This window comes from Bos indicus, chromosome 8, assembly GCF_029378745.1.
Source record: "Bos indicus isolate NIAB-ARS_2022 breed Sahiwal x Tharparkar chromosome 8, NIAB-ARS_B.indTharparkar_mat_pri_1.0, whole genome shotgun sequence".
Lineage (NCBI taxonomy): Eukaryota > Metazoa > Chordata > Mammalia > Artiodactyla > Bovidae > Bos > Bos indicus.
Window position 1 is genome coordinate 59354991 of NC_091767.1, and position 17554 is coordinate 59372544.

A 17554-nucleotide genomic window follows, 5' to 3' on the forward strand; every position below is an offset into this window, starting at 1 on the left:
TATTAGTAACATCTTACATTAGTATGGTACATTTATTACAATTCAATTCAGTTCAGTTCAGTCACTCAGTCATGTCAAACTTTTTGCGACCCAATGGGCCACAGCATGCCAGGCCTCCCTGTCCATCACCAACTCCCGCAGTTTACCCAAACTCATGTCCACTAAGTCGGTGATGCCATCCAACCATCTCATCGTCTGTTGTCCCCTTCTCCTCCCGCCTTCAATCTTTCTCAGCATCAGGGTCTTTTCAAATGAGTCAGCTCTTTGCATCAGGTGGCCAAAGTTTTGGAGTTTCAGCTTCAACATCAGCCCTTCCAATGACCACTCAGGACTGATCTCCTTTAGGATGGACTGGTTAGATCTCTTTGCAGTCCAAGGGACTTTCTAGAGTCTTCTCCAACACCACAGTTCAAAAGCATCAATTCTTAAGCACTCAGCTTTCTTTATAGTCCAACTCTCACATCCATACATGACTACTGGAAAAACCATAGCCTTGACTAGACGGACCTTTGTTGGCAAAGTAATGTCTCTGCTTTTGAATATGCTATCTAGGTTGGTCATAACTTTCCTTCCAAGGAGTAAGTGTCTTTTAATTTCATGGCTGCAATCACCATCTGTAGTGATTTCAGAGCCCAAAAAAGTAAAGTCAGCCACTGTTTCCATGATTTCCCCATCTGTTTGCCATGAAGTAATGGGACTGGATGCCATGATCTTAGTTTTCTGAATGTTGAGCTTTAAGCCTACTTTTTCACTTTCCTCTTTCACTTTCATCAAGAGGCTCTTTAGATCTTCTTTGCTTTCTGCCATAAGGGTGGTGTCATCTACATATCAGAGGTTATTGATATTTCTCCCGGCAATCTTGATTCCAGCTTGTGCTTCCTCCAGCTCAGCATTTCTCATGATGTACTCTGCATATAAGTTAAATAAGCAGGGTGACAATATACAGCCTTGACGTACTTCTTTTCCTATTTGGAACCAGTCTGTTGTTCCATGTCCAGTTCTAACTGTTGCTTCCTGACCTGCATACAGGTTTCTCAAGAGGCAGGTCAGGTGGTCTGGTATTCCCATCTCTTTCAGAATTTCCCGCAGTTTATTGTGATCCACACAGTCAAAGGCTTTGGCATAGTTAATAAAGCAGAAATAGATGTTTTTCTGGAACTCTCTAGCTTTTTCGATGATCCAGCGGATGTTGGCAATTTGATACCTGGTTCATCTGCCTTTTCTAAAACCAGCTTGAACATCTGAAAGTTCACGGTTCATGTATTGCTGAAGCCTGGCTTGGAGAATTTTGAGCGTTACTTTACTAGCATGTGAGATGAGTGCAATTGTGTGGTAGTTTGAGCATTCTTTGGCATTGCCTTTCTTTGGGATTGGAATGAAAACTGACCTTTTCCAGTCCTGTGGCCACTCCTGAGTTTTCCAAATTTGCTGGCATACTGAGTGCAGCATTTTCACAGCATCATCTTTTAGGATTTGAAATAGCTCAACTGGAATTCCATCACCTCCACTAGCTTTGTTAGTGGGCCCTTATTGGTATGTTATTATTAACTAAAAGTTAATATTTTATATTTTATTAACTAAAAATCCTTAGTTTTTGAAAAAAATTTTAAGATTTTTCTCTCATGTTGTTTTTCAGTACCATTATTCCATTCAGAACACTGTATTACATTTAAGTGTCATGTCTCCTTAGCCTACTCTTGACTGTGATATTTTTTCAGACATTTCTTGTTTTTGATGACCTCTTATTTTAAAAATGTCATTGTGTAAAACATCTTGTGTAATTTTTAATAGAGAAAGTGGGGAAGCCTTGTCTTTTTCCTGACTGTGAAGAGAATGCTTCATGAGTCTTGAAGTATGATATTTGCTATAGATTTTGATGGATACCCTTTATCAGATTAAAGAAAATCTTATTTTCCTTCTGATTTTCCGAGGTATTTTATCATGAAAAAGTAAGGGATTTAATCAAGATTTTTTTCTGCATTGGTAGATCATATAGTTTTTCTCCTTTAATCTCTTCATGTGGTGATATTGAACTATCCTTTAAAGTCCTTTTGGTCATGATACATTATTTATATGTCAACATTCTTACATATACATACATATTCACATGGAAATGTGAATATATGATGAATAACCAACATATGATTTGGTTTGGTAATCTAGGATTTTTGCATCCATTTTCATAAATGAGATTGGCCTTTAATTTTCCTTACTTATAATACTTACATTTTCTATAAGATAAATACTATAGTTTTTTTTTTCCTCAGATCTCTTAATATCATTAATTAGATTGTAGGTGTTCTTTGCCAACAAAGGTCCGTCTAGTCAAGGCTATGGTTTTTCCAGTGGTCAGGTATGGATGCGAGAGTTGGACTGTGATGAAAGCTGAGCGCTGAAGAATTGATGCTTTTTAACTGTAGTGTTGGAGAAGACTCTTGAGAGTCCCTTGGACTGCAAGGAGATCCAACCAGTCCATCCTAAAGGAGATCAGTCCTGGGTGTTCTTTGGAAGGAATGATGCTAAAGCTGAAACTCCAGTACTTTGGCCACCTCGTGTGAAGAGTTGACTCATTGGAAAAGACTCTGATGCTGGGAGGGATTGGGGGCAGGAGGAAAAGGGGACGACAGAGGATGAGATGGGTGGATGGCATCACTGACTCGATGGACGTGAGTTTGAGTGAACTCCGGGAGATGGTGATGGACAGGGAGGCCTGGCGTGCTGTGATTCATGGGGTCGCAAAGAGTCGGACATGACTGAGCGACTGAACTGAACTAACTGAGGTCGTCTTTAGTTTTCTGCTGGACCATAAAGAGATTCATTAAACATGTCTTCTGGAAATATCTGCTTCATCTATTTAGTCTGAATTCTTCTTCTAGTTTAATGCTTAAAGTTTTATGATTTCCTCACTGTTATGCCTGTGTACTATCTGTAAAAATCATTATTATTTATACTAGTGGGCTTCCCTGGTGGCTCAGTTGGTAAAGCGTCTGCCTGCAATTCAGGAGACCCGGGCTCGATTCCTGGGTCAGGAAGATCCCCTGGAGAAGGAAATGGCAATCCACTCCAGCACTCTTGCCTGGAAAATCCCATGGACGGAGGAGCCTGATAGGCTACAGTCCATGGGGTTGCAAAGAGTCGGACACGACTGACTTATACTAGTTTATATAATTTATATAAACTAGTTATTTATACTAGTTATTATAATCAAGTCCCTTTATTACTTTGGAGTGGGTTGCTTGGCCTTTAGGAAGTTTTGAACTTTTTTATGATTGACAGTTTTACTAATACTATATATATTGTTTGAACTGTGCTTGACTTCTGCTCCTTACTGTAATGGAGGTAGTAATAGCATTGTCTGCCTCTGGTATTCATATTGTAGTTTGTTGCTTGTAAAGTACTTTTTATAGAAGAGTATGTTTATATACGAAAAGTGTTTTGTATTTTGTATCCAATCACTTTACATGCCCTTCACCACTAACATTCATGTGTAAGCCACTAATCAACTTTCATCTGAATAATTACAATAACTAGTCTTATTTCCCTACAGTTCTTCTCTCACAGCAGCCAAAATGATTTTAAAGCGTAATCAAGTCATATCCCTCTGGTGTTTAAAACTTCACACAGCTTCTCAACAGACTAGAGTAACATCTAAACTCCTTACTGTGATTTCTATTCCCCCAGTGCCTGGAACAAGGCCTTAGACGTAATAGGCACTCAAGAAATATCTGTTGAATGGATGACGCCTTCAGTGTTCGAGAAGCTCTGTCTTGCTCAGAATCTACAGTTTATTAATAAATGGCAGAGTCAGGATGAAAACTCACATTTCCAACTTACCTTTATAAATTGCTGAACCAAATTGCTATATTTTTCCAGTCCTCCAATGGGCTTTGAACCAAACCCATTTTGCCTTCCAGACTCTCTGTATCTGTGTTAATTTGTTTATGCTTTTTTGTTTTGCCTTTCTAAATCTTGCCCATCTTCAATACATGAACTTAATTTGGCTTCCTTTTACAGAACTTTCTTTGTATGGCTTCAGTGGTCTGTTTTTTTGGTGGTGATAGTGGTGAGTTGTGTTGGGGAGGTTAGAGTATAACTGGGAAGGAGACTCTAGTAAATACCAGATGTTGTATTGCATACTTACGTAAGTGATTTCACTTCCCACAGGATCTTGTGAGGGAAGAACCACTTTTTTTTTTCTTTTTAAAGATGGAGAAAACTCAAGTCTCAGAGAGGTTTTCAGTTCCATCACCCAGATGGGAAATCTATACTTTATCTGAGTTTTCTAAGTCCTCTAAATCTTCTAAGACTAAAGCCTTCCACCACTGCCTGGCAGAGCTAGAATGGTGCCCAGCTGACCTTGATCAGAGCCGACTTTCTGCTCTCCTGGTTTAGCTTGTCACACTGGGCCAATGCCATATCTGATAGTCTGGCCTGTATGTCAGGATCACACAGGAAAATCAACAGCAGGATGATCTGTTTCTGTTTGATAAGAAATCTGACTCCAGTCAAATGCTAAACCTTTTTATAGGTAGCTATGTTTTTTTCCCCCGCTTCCTCTTTACTTGGGCCTCTTACTGTGTTTTGTTTTTTTTCTCCTTTCTTCCTCTAGTATTCTAGTCAAGAAGAAAGCCAGAGGAAGCAATTGCCTACTGCTGCCGCCCAGTGTTGTAAGTGAGAAACTTGTCTCTGAATCTCTTCTTAATCACAGCTTTCTGTCAGTTCTCCAAATGTGGCTTATTTTGAGTTGGGGAGGTTGGAGAGAGATGGTGTGTATAAACAGAAGATATTCCAGAAATACACCTTATTCAGGCTCATCCTCCCAATGGCTATCTCCCCGTTAGCTTTAAGAAGAGATCTTTTGGTTTTGTGTGGCTGTAGGTAGGGCAGTGAGGCTTTTTTTTCCTCTGTTTACCAGCTTTTACCCCTAGAGGAATGATTTTTACTGTTCTGTCTCCATTTATCTGTTATTGTCCTTTAAGAGTTTCCACCTCTGGAAACTCTAGTTTAGGTCTTTCCTCTGCTCCCATTGTATCCTATATATATATAGCCATCATATGTTATAATCTATATATATTTATTTGATAAGAATGCAAAATTCTTAAAGGCCAAAATTTGTATTCCTAGCATCTGGCTCAACACCTGGTAACATAATATATGTGTGTGGGCTAAGTTGCTTCATTTGTGTATGACTCTCTGTGACCCCATGGACTGTAGCCCACCAGACTCCTCTGTCCATGGAATTCTCCAGGCAAGAATACTGGAGTGGGTTGCCATTTCCTCCTCTGGGGGATCTTGCCTACCCAGGGATCAAACCCATGTCTCTTGTATTTCCTACATTGCTGGGCGGGTTCTTTACCCACTAGTGCCACCTGGGAGGAACTCAGGTAAGCCTCAGTAAAGGAGATCAGTAAGCCTCAGTAAAGTTTGATAAATGATTAACTGAGTGAGAGAACTTGTTATTTCCTTTGAGGTTAACTTATCCAGACCACACAAATTCCTTTTTGAAATGAGCTGTACATTGTTGGTATATTGGTATCTTTTCAGTTTCTCTCAGAATAGCTTGAGCAGACACCAAAGGACTGACTCGAAATTAGTTCCCTTTCACTTTTTCAACTCTGGGGGTTGGCTGTGCCTATGTTTTGTTTCGTTTGTGTTGCTGTAGTGTTTGTGAATCACTGCCAAAATCTTTTCAATGGCAGGTTGATAGTCCTGGTAATAGTGGTAGTAGTTATTGTAGTAATGCTACTAATAATAATAACCATAGCAGCTAACATATTTTGAGGTTTGATAGTATGCCAGATGCTGCTGTAAGAGCTGAAATGTAGTAACTTATTTAATCTTCACAGTAACCCTAAGACATAGATTTTACTGTTTTCCTCGTTTTTAAGATGAGGAAACTGAGATTGAGTTATTTGCCACAGATCACATAGTAAGTGGTGAAGTAAATACTCAGATACAAACAGTCTGACTCTATAGCCCATGCATTAAACCACCATGTTATACCACTTCATACTGTTTCTGAGAAGAAGAACCTCTATCCATGGTTTATAAATCCATTGGTTGTCTTCTATTGGCTACTTACTTTCCTGATAAAAGAGAGACCACTGGCAGAGGTCAGTACTTTTTCTTTATTTAAATAACACCTATTTTACATATGATTTGTTACTTTCATTTTTCCCATTTGGGAACTAGTATTTATCAAGCATTTAGAGTCATGGGAGACAAGAATCTGAATTGAACACCAAGTTGTGAATTAAAGTCTCTAAGTCATTTCCAAAACTCATTGTAATGAGATAATTTTGAGTTTTTAATCTTTTAAGTCTTTTTCCAAGATGGCTAATGCAAGTGAAATGGAATAATTGAGCTTTCTCTTCCATTCCTTCTTGGTTCCATTTGATGAAATGCAGTTCAAGTGATTAAAGAGCAAATGCTTAGAGGGCAGGAGGAAATAAGAGAATGTAAATAATCAGCATTTATGAATTCTCTTACTTTTTAAATATGTTTACCAGCTAATTTGTTTTATGTGAAGTGAAGTGAAAAGTCGCTCAGTGGTGTCCAACTCTTTGCAACCCCGTGGACTGTAGCCTGCCAGGCTCCTCTGTCCATGGAATTCTTCAGGCCAGAATACCGGAGTGGGTATCTGTTCCCTTCTCCAGGGGATCTTTCCAATCCAGGGATTGATCCTAGGTCTCCTGCATTGCAGGTGGATTCTTTACTGTCTGAGCCACCAGGGAAGCCCAATTTGTTTTATACGCATAGCCTATCCCTGTCTTTTGACTACTCTCTAATATATTTTTATTTGGAAAAACTTTAAACTTATAGGAAAGTTGAGAAAACAGTACATTGAATACCGAGTTACCTTTTACTAGATTCAGTGATTAACATTTTGCCAAATTTGCTTCTCTTTCTCCCTACTGATGTTTCCCATTTCTGTCTGTATATGCACATACATAAAAATATACATGTGTGTTTTCTGGAATCATTTGAATATAAGCATCAGACTTTATGACACATCAGCATGTGTCTCCTAAGAGAACACTTTGCATAACCAAAATACCATTATTAGAATCAAGAGATTTAACATTGATTATATATATTAATAATATATGATATATAGTTAATATTAAGAATTCCCCAGTTGTCCCCCAAGTGTTTTCATAGACCTGCCTTGCACCAGCATGTAATTTAATCAAGAATTGCACATTTTTACTCAGTTGTCCTGAATCTTTAATCTCCTTTAATAAAAAACTTGCCTTTTTAGTCATTTATGACACTGGCTTTTTTTCAGTTAGAAAAATATTTTTATTCTAATTATAATATCTACTGCAAATGGCAGTATATACTAGTATAGGTTTGTGGGAAGCCATTTGATAATATGTACCAAGAGGCTTTAAAAATCCATAACCTTTGACTCAGCAGCTGAATTTCTTGAAATTTGTCCTAAATAATCAAGAAACTGATGAGGATTTGTATAGAAAGATATTCATTTCAAAATATTTAAATAGCAAAATTTGAAAATGACTTAATAAGCAACAGTAAATATAATAGTCATAAGATTTGAATATTATGCTTTGAATAATAGGGAAATTTTCATGAAACTAAATTAAAATATACAAAACTCTTACTCTCTGTATGTGCATATGCATATACATCAGTTCAGTTCAGTTCAGTCGCTCAGTCGTGTCCGACTCTTTGCAACCCCATGAATCACAGCACGCCAGGCTTCCCTGTCCATCACCAACTCCTGGAGTTTACTCAAACACATGTCCATCGAGTTGGTGATGCCATCCAGCCATCTCATCCTCTGTCGTCCCCTTCTCCTCCTGCCCCCAATCCCTCCCAGCATCAGGGTCTTTTCCAGTGACTCAACTCTTCGCATGAGGTGGCCAAAGTACTGGAGTTTCAGCTTCAACATCAGTCCTTCCAATGAACACCCAGGACTGATCTCCTTTAGGATGGACTGGTTGGATCTCCTTGCAGTCCAAGGGACTCTCAAGAGTCTTCTCCAACACCACAGTTCAAAAGCATCAATTCTTCGGTGCTCAGCCTTCTTCACAGTCCAACTCTCACATCCATACATGACCACTGGACTGGAAAAACCATAGCCTTGACTAGACGTACCTTTGTTGGCAAAGTAATATCTCTGCTTTTGAATATGCTATCTAGGTTGGTCATAACTTTCCTTCCAAGGAGTAAGCGTCTTTTAATTTCATGGCTGCAGTCACCATCTGCAGTGATTTTGGAGCCAGAAAAATAAAGTCTGATGCTGTTTCCACGGTTTCCCCATCTATTTCCCATGAAGTGATGGGACCGGATGCCATGATCTTAGTTTTCTGAATGTTGAGCTTTAAGCCAACTTTTTCACTCATAGGTATATGTGTGTGTGTGTATGTATAATTTAAGAGTTTTTCCTATATACCCCAAATTGCATACCCCTAAAATTCATATGTTGAAGCCCTGGCCCCTTATGTGACTGTATTTGGAGATAGAGCCTGTGAGCAGATGAGAAAGATTAATTGAAAATGTAAGAATGAGGCTCTAATTTGTTAGGGCTGATAACCTTAGAGATTTCTAAGGGGAATGGAGCAAGAAGGTGGCCATCTACAGGCCAGGAAGAGAACTTTCATCAGGAACCAAATCAGCTGGCACCTTGAGCTTGGGCTTCCTAGACTTTAAACCTGTGGGATACAAATTTCTGTTGTTTAGACCACCTAGACTGTGGTATTTTGTTACGGCAGCTGAGCAGACTAGTATAGGTTTTGGTGCTGAGAGTCGGGGTGCTGCAGTAACAAATACCTAAAAATGTGACAGCAGCTTTGGAAGTTTGGGTAATGGATATAAAGACTGGAAGAATTTTGAGGTGCAAACAAGGTTGTTGTGCAGGGACTGTTGGGAGAAATGGATATTAAAGGATGTTCTGGAGAAGTGTCAGATAGAAATGAGGGATGGTTTATTGGAAACTGGAGGAAAGGTGATCCTTGTGGCAATGAACTTAGCTGAATTGTTTGAGGGTTTTGTGAAAGGTACAATTTATAAGTGATCAAATTGGGTGTTTAGCAGAGGTGATTTCTAAACTAAATAATGAAGATATGCCTTGGGTCTTCCTTATTGCTAATAGTAAAATGCCAGAAGAGAGGGTTGAATTGAAGATGAAATTGTTAAATAAAAAGGAACTTGAATTTGGAGATTTGGCAATTCTTAGCCTATCCTTAGCCTATATTTTGTGAAAAATGAAAAATCTTGTTCTGAAGAAAATACTAAAGAGATCATGGTATGACTCATGGACTTAACCAGCCATCAGCAGAAGCCAGGAATAGAGATGGAATTATACCAGCAGAGACATTGCCAATTTCAACGAAAGGGGACAGAGAAAGAGGGATGGAATGAAGGAAGGCTGTTGGATTTCTTGAATTCTTCAAGACTCAATCATAGAGTATTTGACTGTAAACATGTGCTGTTCTTGAGGAAAGGCAAAAGTGACCCGGAAGGTGATTTGGAGAATATCAGGGCTGCCACTCTCAGCACAGGCCCAGGGGACAGAGATGTTTCCTTCTGTTTCAGAGGGTGATCACCACTGAGAGCTATGGGGCCAGGGCCCTTCTGCAGAGCTGTGGGAGTGACAGTGTCACTCCAGTGGAGGACGGGTCATGGAACCAAAGAGAATTATTCTCTAGCCTCATGATCTAATGGAATTTGCCTTGCTAGGTTTTGGACTAGCTTGAGACCTGTCACTTCTTTCCTATCTCTTCCTGGTGGAGTGAGGTTATCCTTCTGTCTCATCATTGTAATTTGGAAGCACATACTTGGTTTCACAGGTTCACAGCTAGAGAGGAATTTTGCCTCAGGATGAATCATAACTGAATTCTCACTCATATCTAATTTAGTTGGTATTTAAATGAGTTTTTGGACTTTAGAATTGATGCTGGAATGAATGAATGCATTTTGCATGTTTTAAGGATGTGAATTTTGGGGGACCAGAGGCAGAATGCTAGAGCTGAATTTTGTCCCCCTGAAATTCATATATTGAGGCCCCAACTCCCAATGTGTTTGTATTGAGAGAGTCATTTATGACTTTAAATGAAGTCATAAAGATGGAGCCCTGATCTGATAAGTCTGTTACCTATTTAAAAAGAAGAGACAACTGTGCTCTCTGCCATCTGAGAATACATGGCAAGAAGGTGGCCATTTATAAGCTGGGAAGAGAGTTCTCACTGAACTCTGCCAGAATGCTGATCTCTAACTTTTCAGCCTCCAGAGACTGAGAAAATACATTTCTTTTGTTAAGCTACCTAGTCTATAGTATTTTGTTATGGCAGTCTGAGCAGACTAATATACTTATTATAAATGTATCTGTACAGTTAGGGGGAGAATACCTAGAGAAACACTAAAATACTAACCAAACTTTTCTTTGATACATGGGGACTTTTTAAATCCCTTTTCGCATTTCTTTCATTTTCTAAATATTTAACAATGTACTAATTTTAATAGTTAAAAGTTATTAACAAGAGGAATGGAATAACTGGATCCTTGTTCTAGAGGTTGGTTTACTGCTGTCTCTCTGAGTGATTTTGAAAGTCTTTCCATTGTCTATTTCAATTTCTTGATGTATAAAATGGGAGTGTTGGTCTAAATAACCTCTAGAACTCTTAGCTGTAATATCGTGTGACTGTACCTTCCTAGTCCTGAGAGTTCTTCATGTGGATGGTCCCTCTTCTGTTTTTTTTGCTAGGGTCAGTTCTCTGCAGTCACTGTGACATGTCCACAAAATATTTTCAGAAATCACTGGGCTACTACTCTAAAGAAACCCTTTTTCTTATCTTTGATATGAAAGTTCCTCTGGCCCCAATTATGTCTTTAAAAATTGAGATTCTTTAAAAATTTTGGGGTGAACTATATTCTTTTTCCAATGTTTTCTTTCCAGACTTTTCTGATGGTGAGTTTAACATTCAGTAATAACACTTTGCATTCACTTTTATCTTAGGATATGTCATTCTCCTTTGGTAACTGTGATATATGTAGATATGTCATAGGGCGATTATTACATTATGTCCACATATCTTTTATCCCTTGTGTTATTGTCAGTTCTTGTTCCCATTACTTCAGGGAAAGATATGGAAGGCAAGAACTGAAGAAATGGTGTTCCTGACTTTAGTAACTGAAAGCCTAGGATTTGAGGGCAATGTTCAAAATGTTTTGAATAAATACTATGGGAGGAAGTAGAGATTCACCTTAATCTCCCTTTTCCTGAATAAGAGAAGCCTTGCTTGACTTGAGTGAGAGAGAAAGAAGGTGACCAGAGTAGACATCTTGGGACCTTATGTCTACTTTCTGGGTGGTACTAGTGAACAGTAGGTCCCTGGAAAGGGAATGGCTGGGTGCTGTGTCTAGGCCAGTGGATGCTCACTGAGACTGCTATGTTCCAACAAGTTGTGCATGCTGCAGAAGGAATCCTGGGCTCTCTGAAAGTAGCAGGTGAGACTCTGGTTCCAATGAAGCCACTTGAGCAGGATTAAAAGAAATCTCAAATGTTTTCTGTGTGCTGGAGGTGACCTGGGATATTTCAGTGAATGCTGTTACACAAAGACATACCTATGCATGAACAGTCATGTCACTCCAGTGTCTTATTCTCATACTGTCAGTATTTGGAGCAGTCTTCCCGGACAGGTAAGACTTACACTGAGATTCTCAAGATATTTGAGTTTTCTAAGAACAATAACATCTGTCCTCCTCGAAGAGGTCTTGAGCCTCTTTTTGTTGGTGGTTGTTGCCTGTCGGATTGCTACTGCTTGATTCTTTCTGCTCTCTTGGGTAGGTGAATGCCTGCTCTCTCATTGGGGTCCATTTGTGACCCTCCAGAAGTTACCTCATTGTACCCTTCAGGGTCCAGTTCCTGGATGTGAGAGATTGCTTTGGTTCAGCCTCTTTCTTACACTACTGACTTCTTCCAACAGTAGATGTACTTAGTTTGCTGCTGCTGGGATCCTACCAAATAGAGACTTTTTGAATGGGGAGAGTAACAGGACAGCTCAGGCCCAGGCACCACTAGCAGTAAAGAATCTGCCTGCCAATGCAGGAGACATAAGAGATGTGGGTTTGATCCCTGCGTTGAGAAGATCCCTTGGAGGAGGGCATGGCAACCCACTCCAGTATTCTTACCTGGAGAATTGCATGCTTAGAGGAGTCTGGTGGGCTACAGTCCATGTGGTTGCAAAGAGTTGGACATGACTAAGCAACTTAGCATGCACGCAGGCCCAACCATATTCCACAAAATTCATTTGACTCTTGGGGAGCTCACTTGTTCTTGATCTGAGAAACCAAGGCAATTTCCTTCTATTCTCTGTCTCCCAGCTCTGCTTCCTCTTTTCAGTCCTCTTGTCTACAGGGTTCAGATCAGCAGTTCTTCTACCCACGTAGACCTGTCTGGCTTCCCTTCTGCAAGCACCCCCAGTCTTTGTGAATCTTAGAACTTCTCCTCACTTGAATTCAGAGAGGAGAAACAGGAGAAGGGACAGTGTAGCCTCTCTTCACCAACAATTGCTCTCTCCAAAAGTTGTTTATTTCCATATCAACATAGCCATTCTGCTGGACAGCTGACAAGGATCCAGTTAAAGTTTCTTTCAGAATTCCCTAAAATTTGGATTGATCTGATTGTTTCTTCATAATCACTTCTGGTTACTACAGAGCTGATGTGAGTTTGTCCCTTTATTTGTGATGCTTATGTTAATTATTAGGTCAGTTAAGTTCAGTTCAGTCGCTCAGTCGTGTCCAGTTCTTTGTGACACCGTGGACCACAGCACGCCAGGCCTCCCTCTCCATCACCAGCTCCTGCAGTTTACCCAAACTCATGTCCACTGAGTCAGTGATGCCATCTAATCATCTCATCCTCTGTTGTCCCCTTCTCTCCCGCCCTCAATCTTTCCCAGCATCCGGGTCTTTTCAAATGAGTCAGCTCTTCGCATCAGGTGGCCAAAGTATTGGAGTTTCAGCTTTAGCATCAGTCCTACCATTGAACACCTAGGACTGATCTCCTTTAGGATGGATCTCCTTGCAGTCCAAGGGACTCTCAAGAGCCTTCTCCAACACCACAGTTCAAAAGCATCAATTTTTCAGTGCTCAGCTTTCTTTATAGTCCACCTCTCACATCCATACATGACTACTGGAAAAAACAGAATTACTAGTTCAAATGATGTTCTCTAGATTTCTCCACTGCTAAGGTATTTTTTTCCCTTTTGTAATTAATAAGTAAAATATTGGGGGTAGGTAGGTAGTACTTTGAGACTGTGTGTATTTAACCTATTTCTTGTAACCTTTCATCCATTAATTTTAGAATCCATTATGATTATGGCCTAAATTTATTATTACATTGGTGTTGCAAAATGTTGGTTTCCTAATTCTATCATTCCTTTACATTGAGTAACTGCCAGTGTTCTGTAAAGCTTTCCCTCCTCGCTTACCCTCCTTTTTTATGACTATCACTATGGACTTACGAATTCACTTCTGTCATTCTCTTTGCTCAAATTCTCCCAAATTTGGCCCGTCCCAGTCCCCTTAACTCAGATCTTGTGTCCTTTTGATGTGACCCCATTATTTATTTATTTATTTATTTAACCATTTCCTTCCTTTCCTGATATAAGCTGTTCCAGGCTCTTCTTGTCCTTTTCTGCTTCTGTAATAGAATAAGTCATTTCTTCAGTGAGCCCTGGCTTCTTTTAGTGGGGGATCGTATTTAGAAATCAAGGTATTCAAACTTCAGTCTTCAGTAAAGATGTTTATACCTATGTCTTGTCAAGGAGTGCAGTAGCACACTGTGTTGCCACACCAAGTGACAGTACTAAGTTCTGCAGCTTTCTGCTGTATTCAGTTTTTACATGTCTGCTTTGCCCACCCACTGTGTTATCAATGACAGTATCACTGGCTGCAACTGAGAAATGAATCAAAAGTGAATCAGCATCTGGCAAGGACTTGGTGAGATGAGTACTCACATATTCTGTCAGGGTGTGTAAATTAGTACAACCTTTCTAACTCAGTAATTTCACTTCTAGGAACCATTCAGGGAAAATAACTTGAGATGCAAAGAAACACTTATGAATAGATTTTAGTTACAATGGGGAAACATTTCAAAATTACTGGAAGAACGGGTAATTGTGGCAAGTTCCATATAATGGAATAATATGTTTGTAAGTAATTTTTTAAAATGCAGGGAACATTTATGTGAATAAGTTTTTAGAAAAGCAGGATCCTAAACTGACGAAGTAGTAGGATCCCAGCTATCTGAAATACAAATTACTCATAAGCATAGGGACAAAACCTAGGAAATAGTTTTAATAGTGTCTCTCAGTGGTAGAATTGTGGGTAATTTTTTTCTTTATCCTTCTTTATACTTTCTAAATTTTCTCCAAATGCATTTATTTCATGATAATTTAAAAGCTAATAAATATTTATTAGAAAATGATCCCAGGCCTTACACTATAGAGGTAGGCCATTGTAGATTTATTTTTTTACTTTGTATTTGAGACTTAATTGAATGATGGTTGTTGGTTGATGGTTGAATGATGATGGTTGTTGGAATTGGCAATGTTTAGCTAAACAATACTAGTGGTTCCTTGATTGAGAATTTTAAGTAGCTCTTAAAGTTGTCTCTTCTGTTGGTTACATCCCTGAGGTCTCTTGTAATAAATTACTATGGTTGAAATAAATTTGGGGATCTGTTTTTTTATATGTAATATGACCTCTAAGCAAGCTTGAAACTTTGAGATACAGCCCACCATTGATGTTTCAAAGAGATTTTCTCTGATTGTCTATGAAAGGTTTGTTTCACTGCTTTTGTTACAGTGTTACGTATAAATAGTACCTTATCAGATCCTATACTGAAATCTCCTGAGTATGAATCAGTCTTTTAAATTAGCAAAATAGGGCATAACTCAACATATTGTTTAAAATTTTTCTTAAAGAATGAGTCAGTTCAGAGCAGTTGGGTGTTAGTCACATGCATGAAAAACAGTGACCAACATTCAGAGGCATCATCAGGAATACAATTTGCCTACCAACTTATGATATCTTATTTGATCACACTGACTTCAAAAGGGTTTCTTTTACCAACATGCCCAGAAGTGACGTGTTTACATAAAAATGTCTTTCCTTTTTTTCCCTTTTCAACCATTAGTGTTATATTTCCTGGTGACCCATCATGCTGATGTTACTGATCCTTAAGAAGCATGAGGTATTAGTGCTTCCCACTACGCTTAAACCATCAGGCTTGATGTACTATATCCCTTGTCTGCAGCACACTCAAATATTCCTCTTATATTGTATGATTCTTGGTCTTCATCTAAAACTGTCCAGTGCCATGCTGTGATTTGTCTTATTTTTAATATTCTACCTGTTTGGGGAGGCAGGGAAATAGGCTATTATATATGTGTAACCAGATATTCCTCACCTGGAAGATTAGATTACTGCCTATTACTGTATAGATGATGGTATAATTCCCCTGCAAGATTCAGCCAAACACAGAAGTCTGGGCAGATACTGCCAATTCTGTTATTAGTTCCATTTCTCTAGCTACCACAAGCAAGACTAGATTTACACTTGTACTAATGAACTTACTTACAAAATAGAACTATTAATACAGTCGTGGATGTAGAAAACAAGCTTATGGTTACCAGGGGATATGAGGGGCAGGGACAAATTTGGAATTGACACGTACACACTACTATATAAAAAGTAGACAGCTGATAAGAACCGGCTGTGTAGTACAGGGAACTCTACTCAGTACTTTATAATGACCTATATCAGCAATATGTGAACCATGAACTTCCTGATGTTCAAGCTGGTTTTAGAAAAGGCAGAGGAACCAGAGATCAAATTGCCAATATCTGTTGGATCATAGAAAAAGCAAGAGAGTTCCAGAAAAACATCTATTTCTGCTTTATTGACTATGCCAAAGCCTTTGACTGTGTGGATCACAATACACTGGAAAATTCTGAAAGAGATGGGAATACCAGACCACCTGACCTGCCTCTTGAGAAACCTGTATGTAGGTCAGGAAACCACAGTTAGAACTGGACATGGAACAACAGACTGGTTCCAAATAGGAAGAGGAGTACGTCAAGGCTGTATATTGTCACCCTGCTTATTTTAACTTCTATGCAGAGTACATCATGAGAAACGCTGGACTGGAAGAAACACAAGCTGGAATCAAGATTGCCGGGAGAAATATCAATAACCTCAGATGTGCAGATGACACCACCCTTATGGCAGAAAGTGAAGAGGAACTCAAAAGCCTCTTGATGAAAGTGAAAGTGGAGAGTGAAAAAGTTGGCTTAAAGCTCAACATTCAGAAAACGAAGATCATGGCATCTGGTCCCATCAGGTCATGGGAAATAGATGGGGAAACAGTGGAAACAGTGTCAGACTTTATTTTTCTGGGCTCCAAAATCACTGCAGATTGTGACTGCAGCCATGAAATTAAAAGACGCTTACTCCTTGGCCTTTCATAAAAGGAGGCTGCCAGAGATCCTGTCCGCCTAGGTTTAAGGAAGCCCTCAAGACCTGTGCGTCAGGCGCGCTAAAGCGCAGGCGGCTGCGACGGGCGCGCTAAGTGCGGCCAAGAGGAGCCACCCCACGTCCGAGGTCAGGGGCAGAAGCTGGGAGGACCCCATGCCCGAAGGACTGCGGCCAAGAGGAGTTACCCCACGTCCAAGGTCAGGGGCAGCGGCCGAGAGTACCAGGTTGCGACGGCGCAGGAACCGCGGAGAGGAGCTACCCCGAGTCCGAGGTCAAGGGGGGCGGCCGAGAGGAGATACCCAGCGTCCGAGGTCAGGGGTGGCGAGGAGAGGAGTTACCAGCGTCCGAAGTCAGACGCGGCGGGCGGGAGGAGCTACCCCACGCCCCCACGCCCGAGGCCAAGGGCGGCGGCCGGGAGGACCAACCCCACATCCAAGGAGCTGTGGCTGCACGGGCGCAGGAGGGCCTAGAGGAGCTATCCCACGTTGAAGGTCAGGAAGGGCGGCGGCGGTGAGGAGATACCCCTCGTCCAAGGTAAGGAGCAATGGCTGCGCTTTGCTGGAGCAGTCGTGAAGAGATACCCCACGCCCAAGGTAAGAGAAACCCAAGTAAGACGGTAGGTGTTGCAGGAGGGCATCAGAGGGCAAACACACTGAAACCATACTCACAGAAAACTAGTCAATCTAATCACACTAGGACCACAGCCTTGTCTAACTCAATGAAACTAAGCCATGCTCGTGGGGCCACCCAAGACGGGTGGGTCATGGTGGAGAGATCTGACAGAATGTGGTCCACTGGAGAAGGGAATGGCAAACCACTCCAGTATTCTTGCCTTGAGAACCCCATGAACAGTATGAAAAGGCAAAATGATAGGATACTGAAAGAGAAACTCCCCAGGTCAGTAGGTGCCCAATATGCTACCGGAGATCAGTGGAGAAATAACTCCAGAAAGAATGAAGGGATGGAGCCAAAGCAAGAAGAATACCCAGCTGTGGATGTGACTGATGATAGAAGCAAGGTCTGATGCTGTAAAGAGCAATATTGAATAGGA

The 17554-nt window shown here is 40.3% G+C and overlaps 1 protein-coding gene across 4 annotated transcripts in view; it reads left to right on the forward strand.

Annotated features, from left to right (window-relative positions):
• UNC13B (unc-13 homolog B) overlaps positions 1–17554 on the forward strand; it is a 212661-nt gene that overhangs the window by 70445 nt on the left and 124662 nt on the right. For all 4 annotated transcript variants that reach the window (XM_019966134.2, XM_019966135.2, XM_019966136.2 and 1 more), the window contains exon 7: positions 4610–4667. In XM_019966134.2, coding sequence (XP_019821693.1) covers positions 4610–4667 — 58 coding nt within the window. The remainder of the gene's footprint in view (positions 1–4609; positions 4668–17554) is intronic.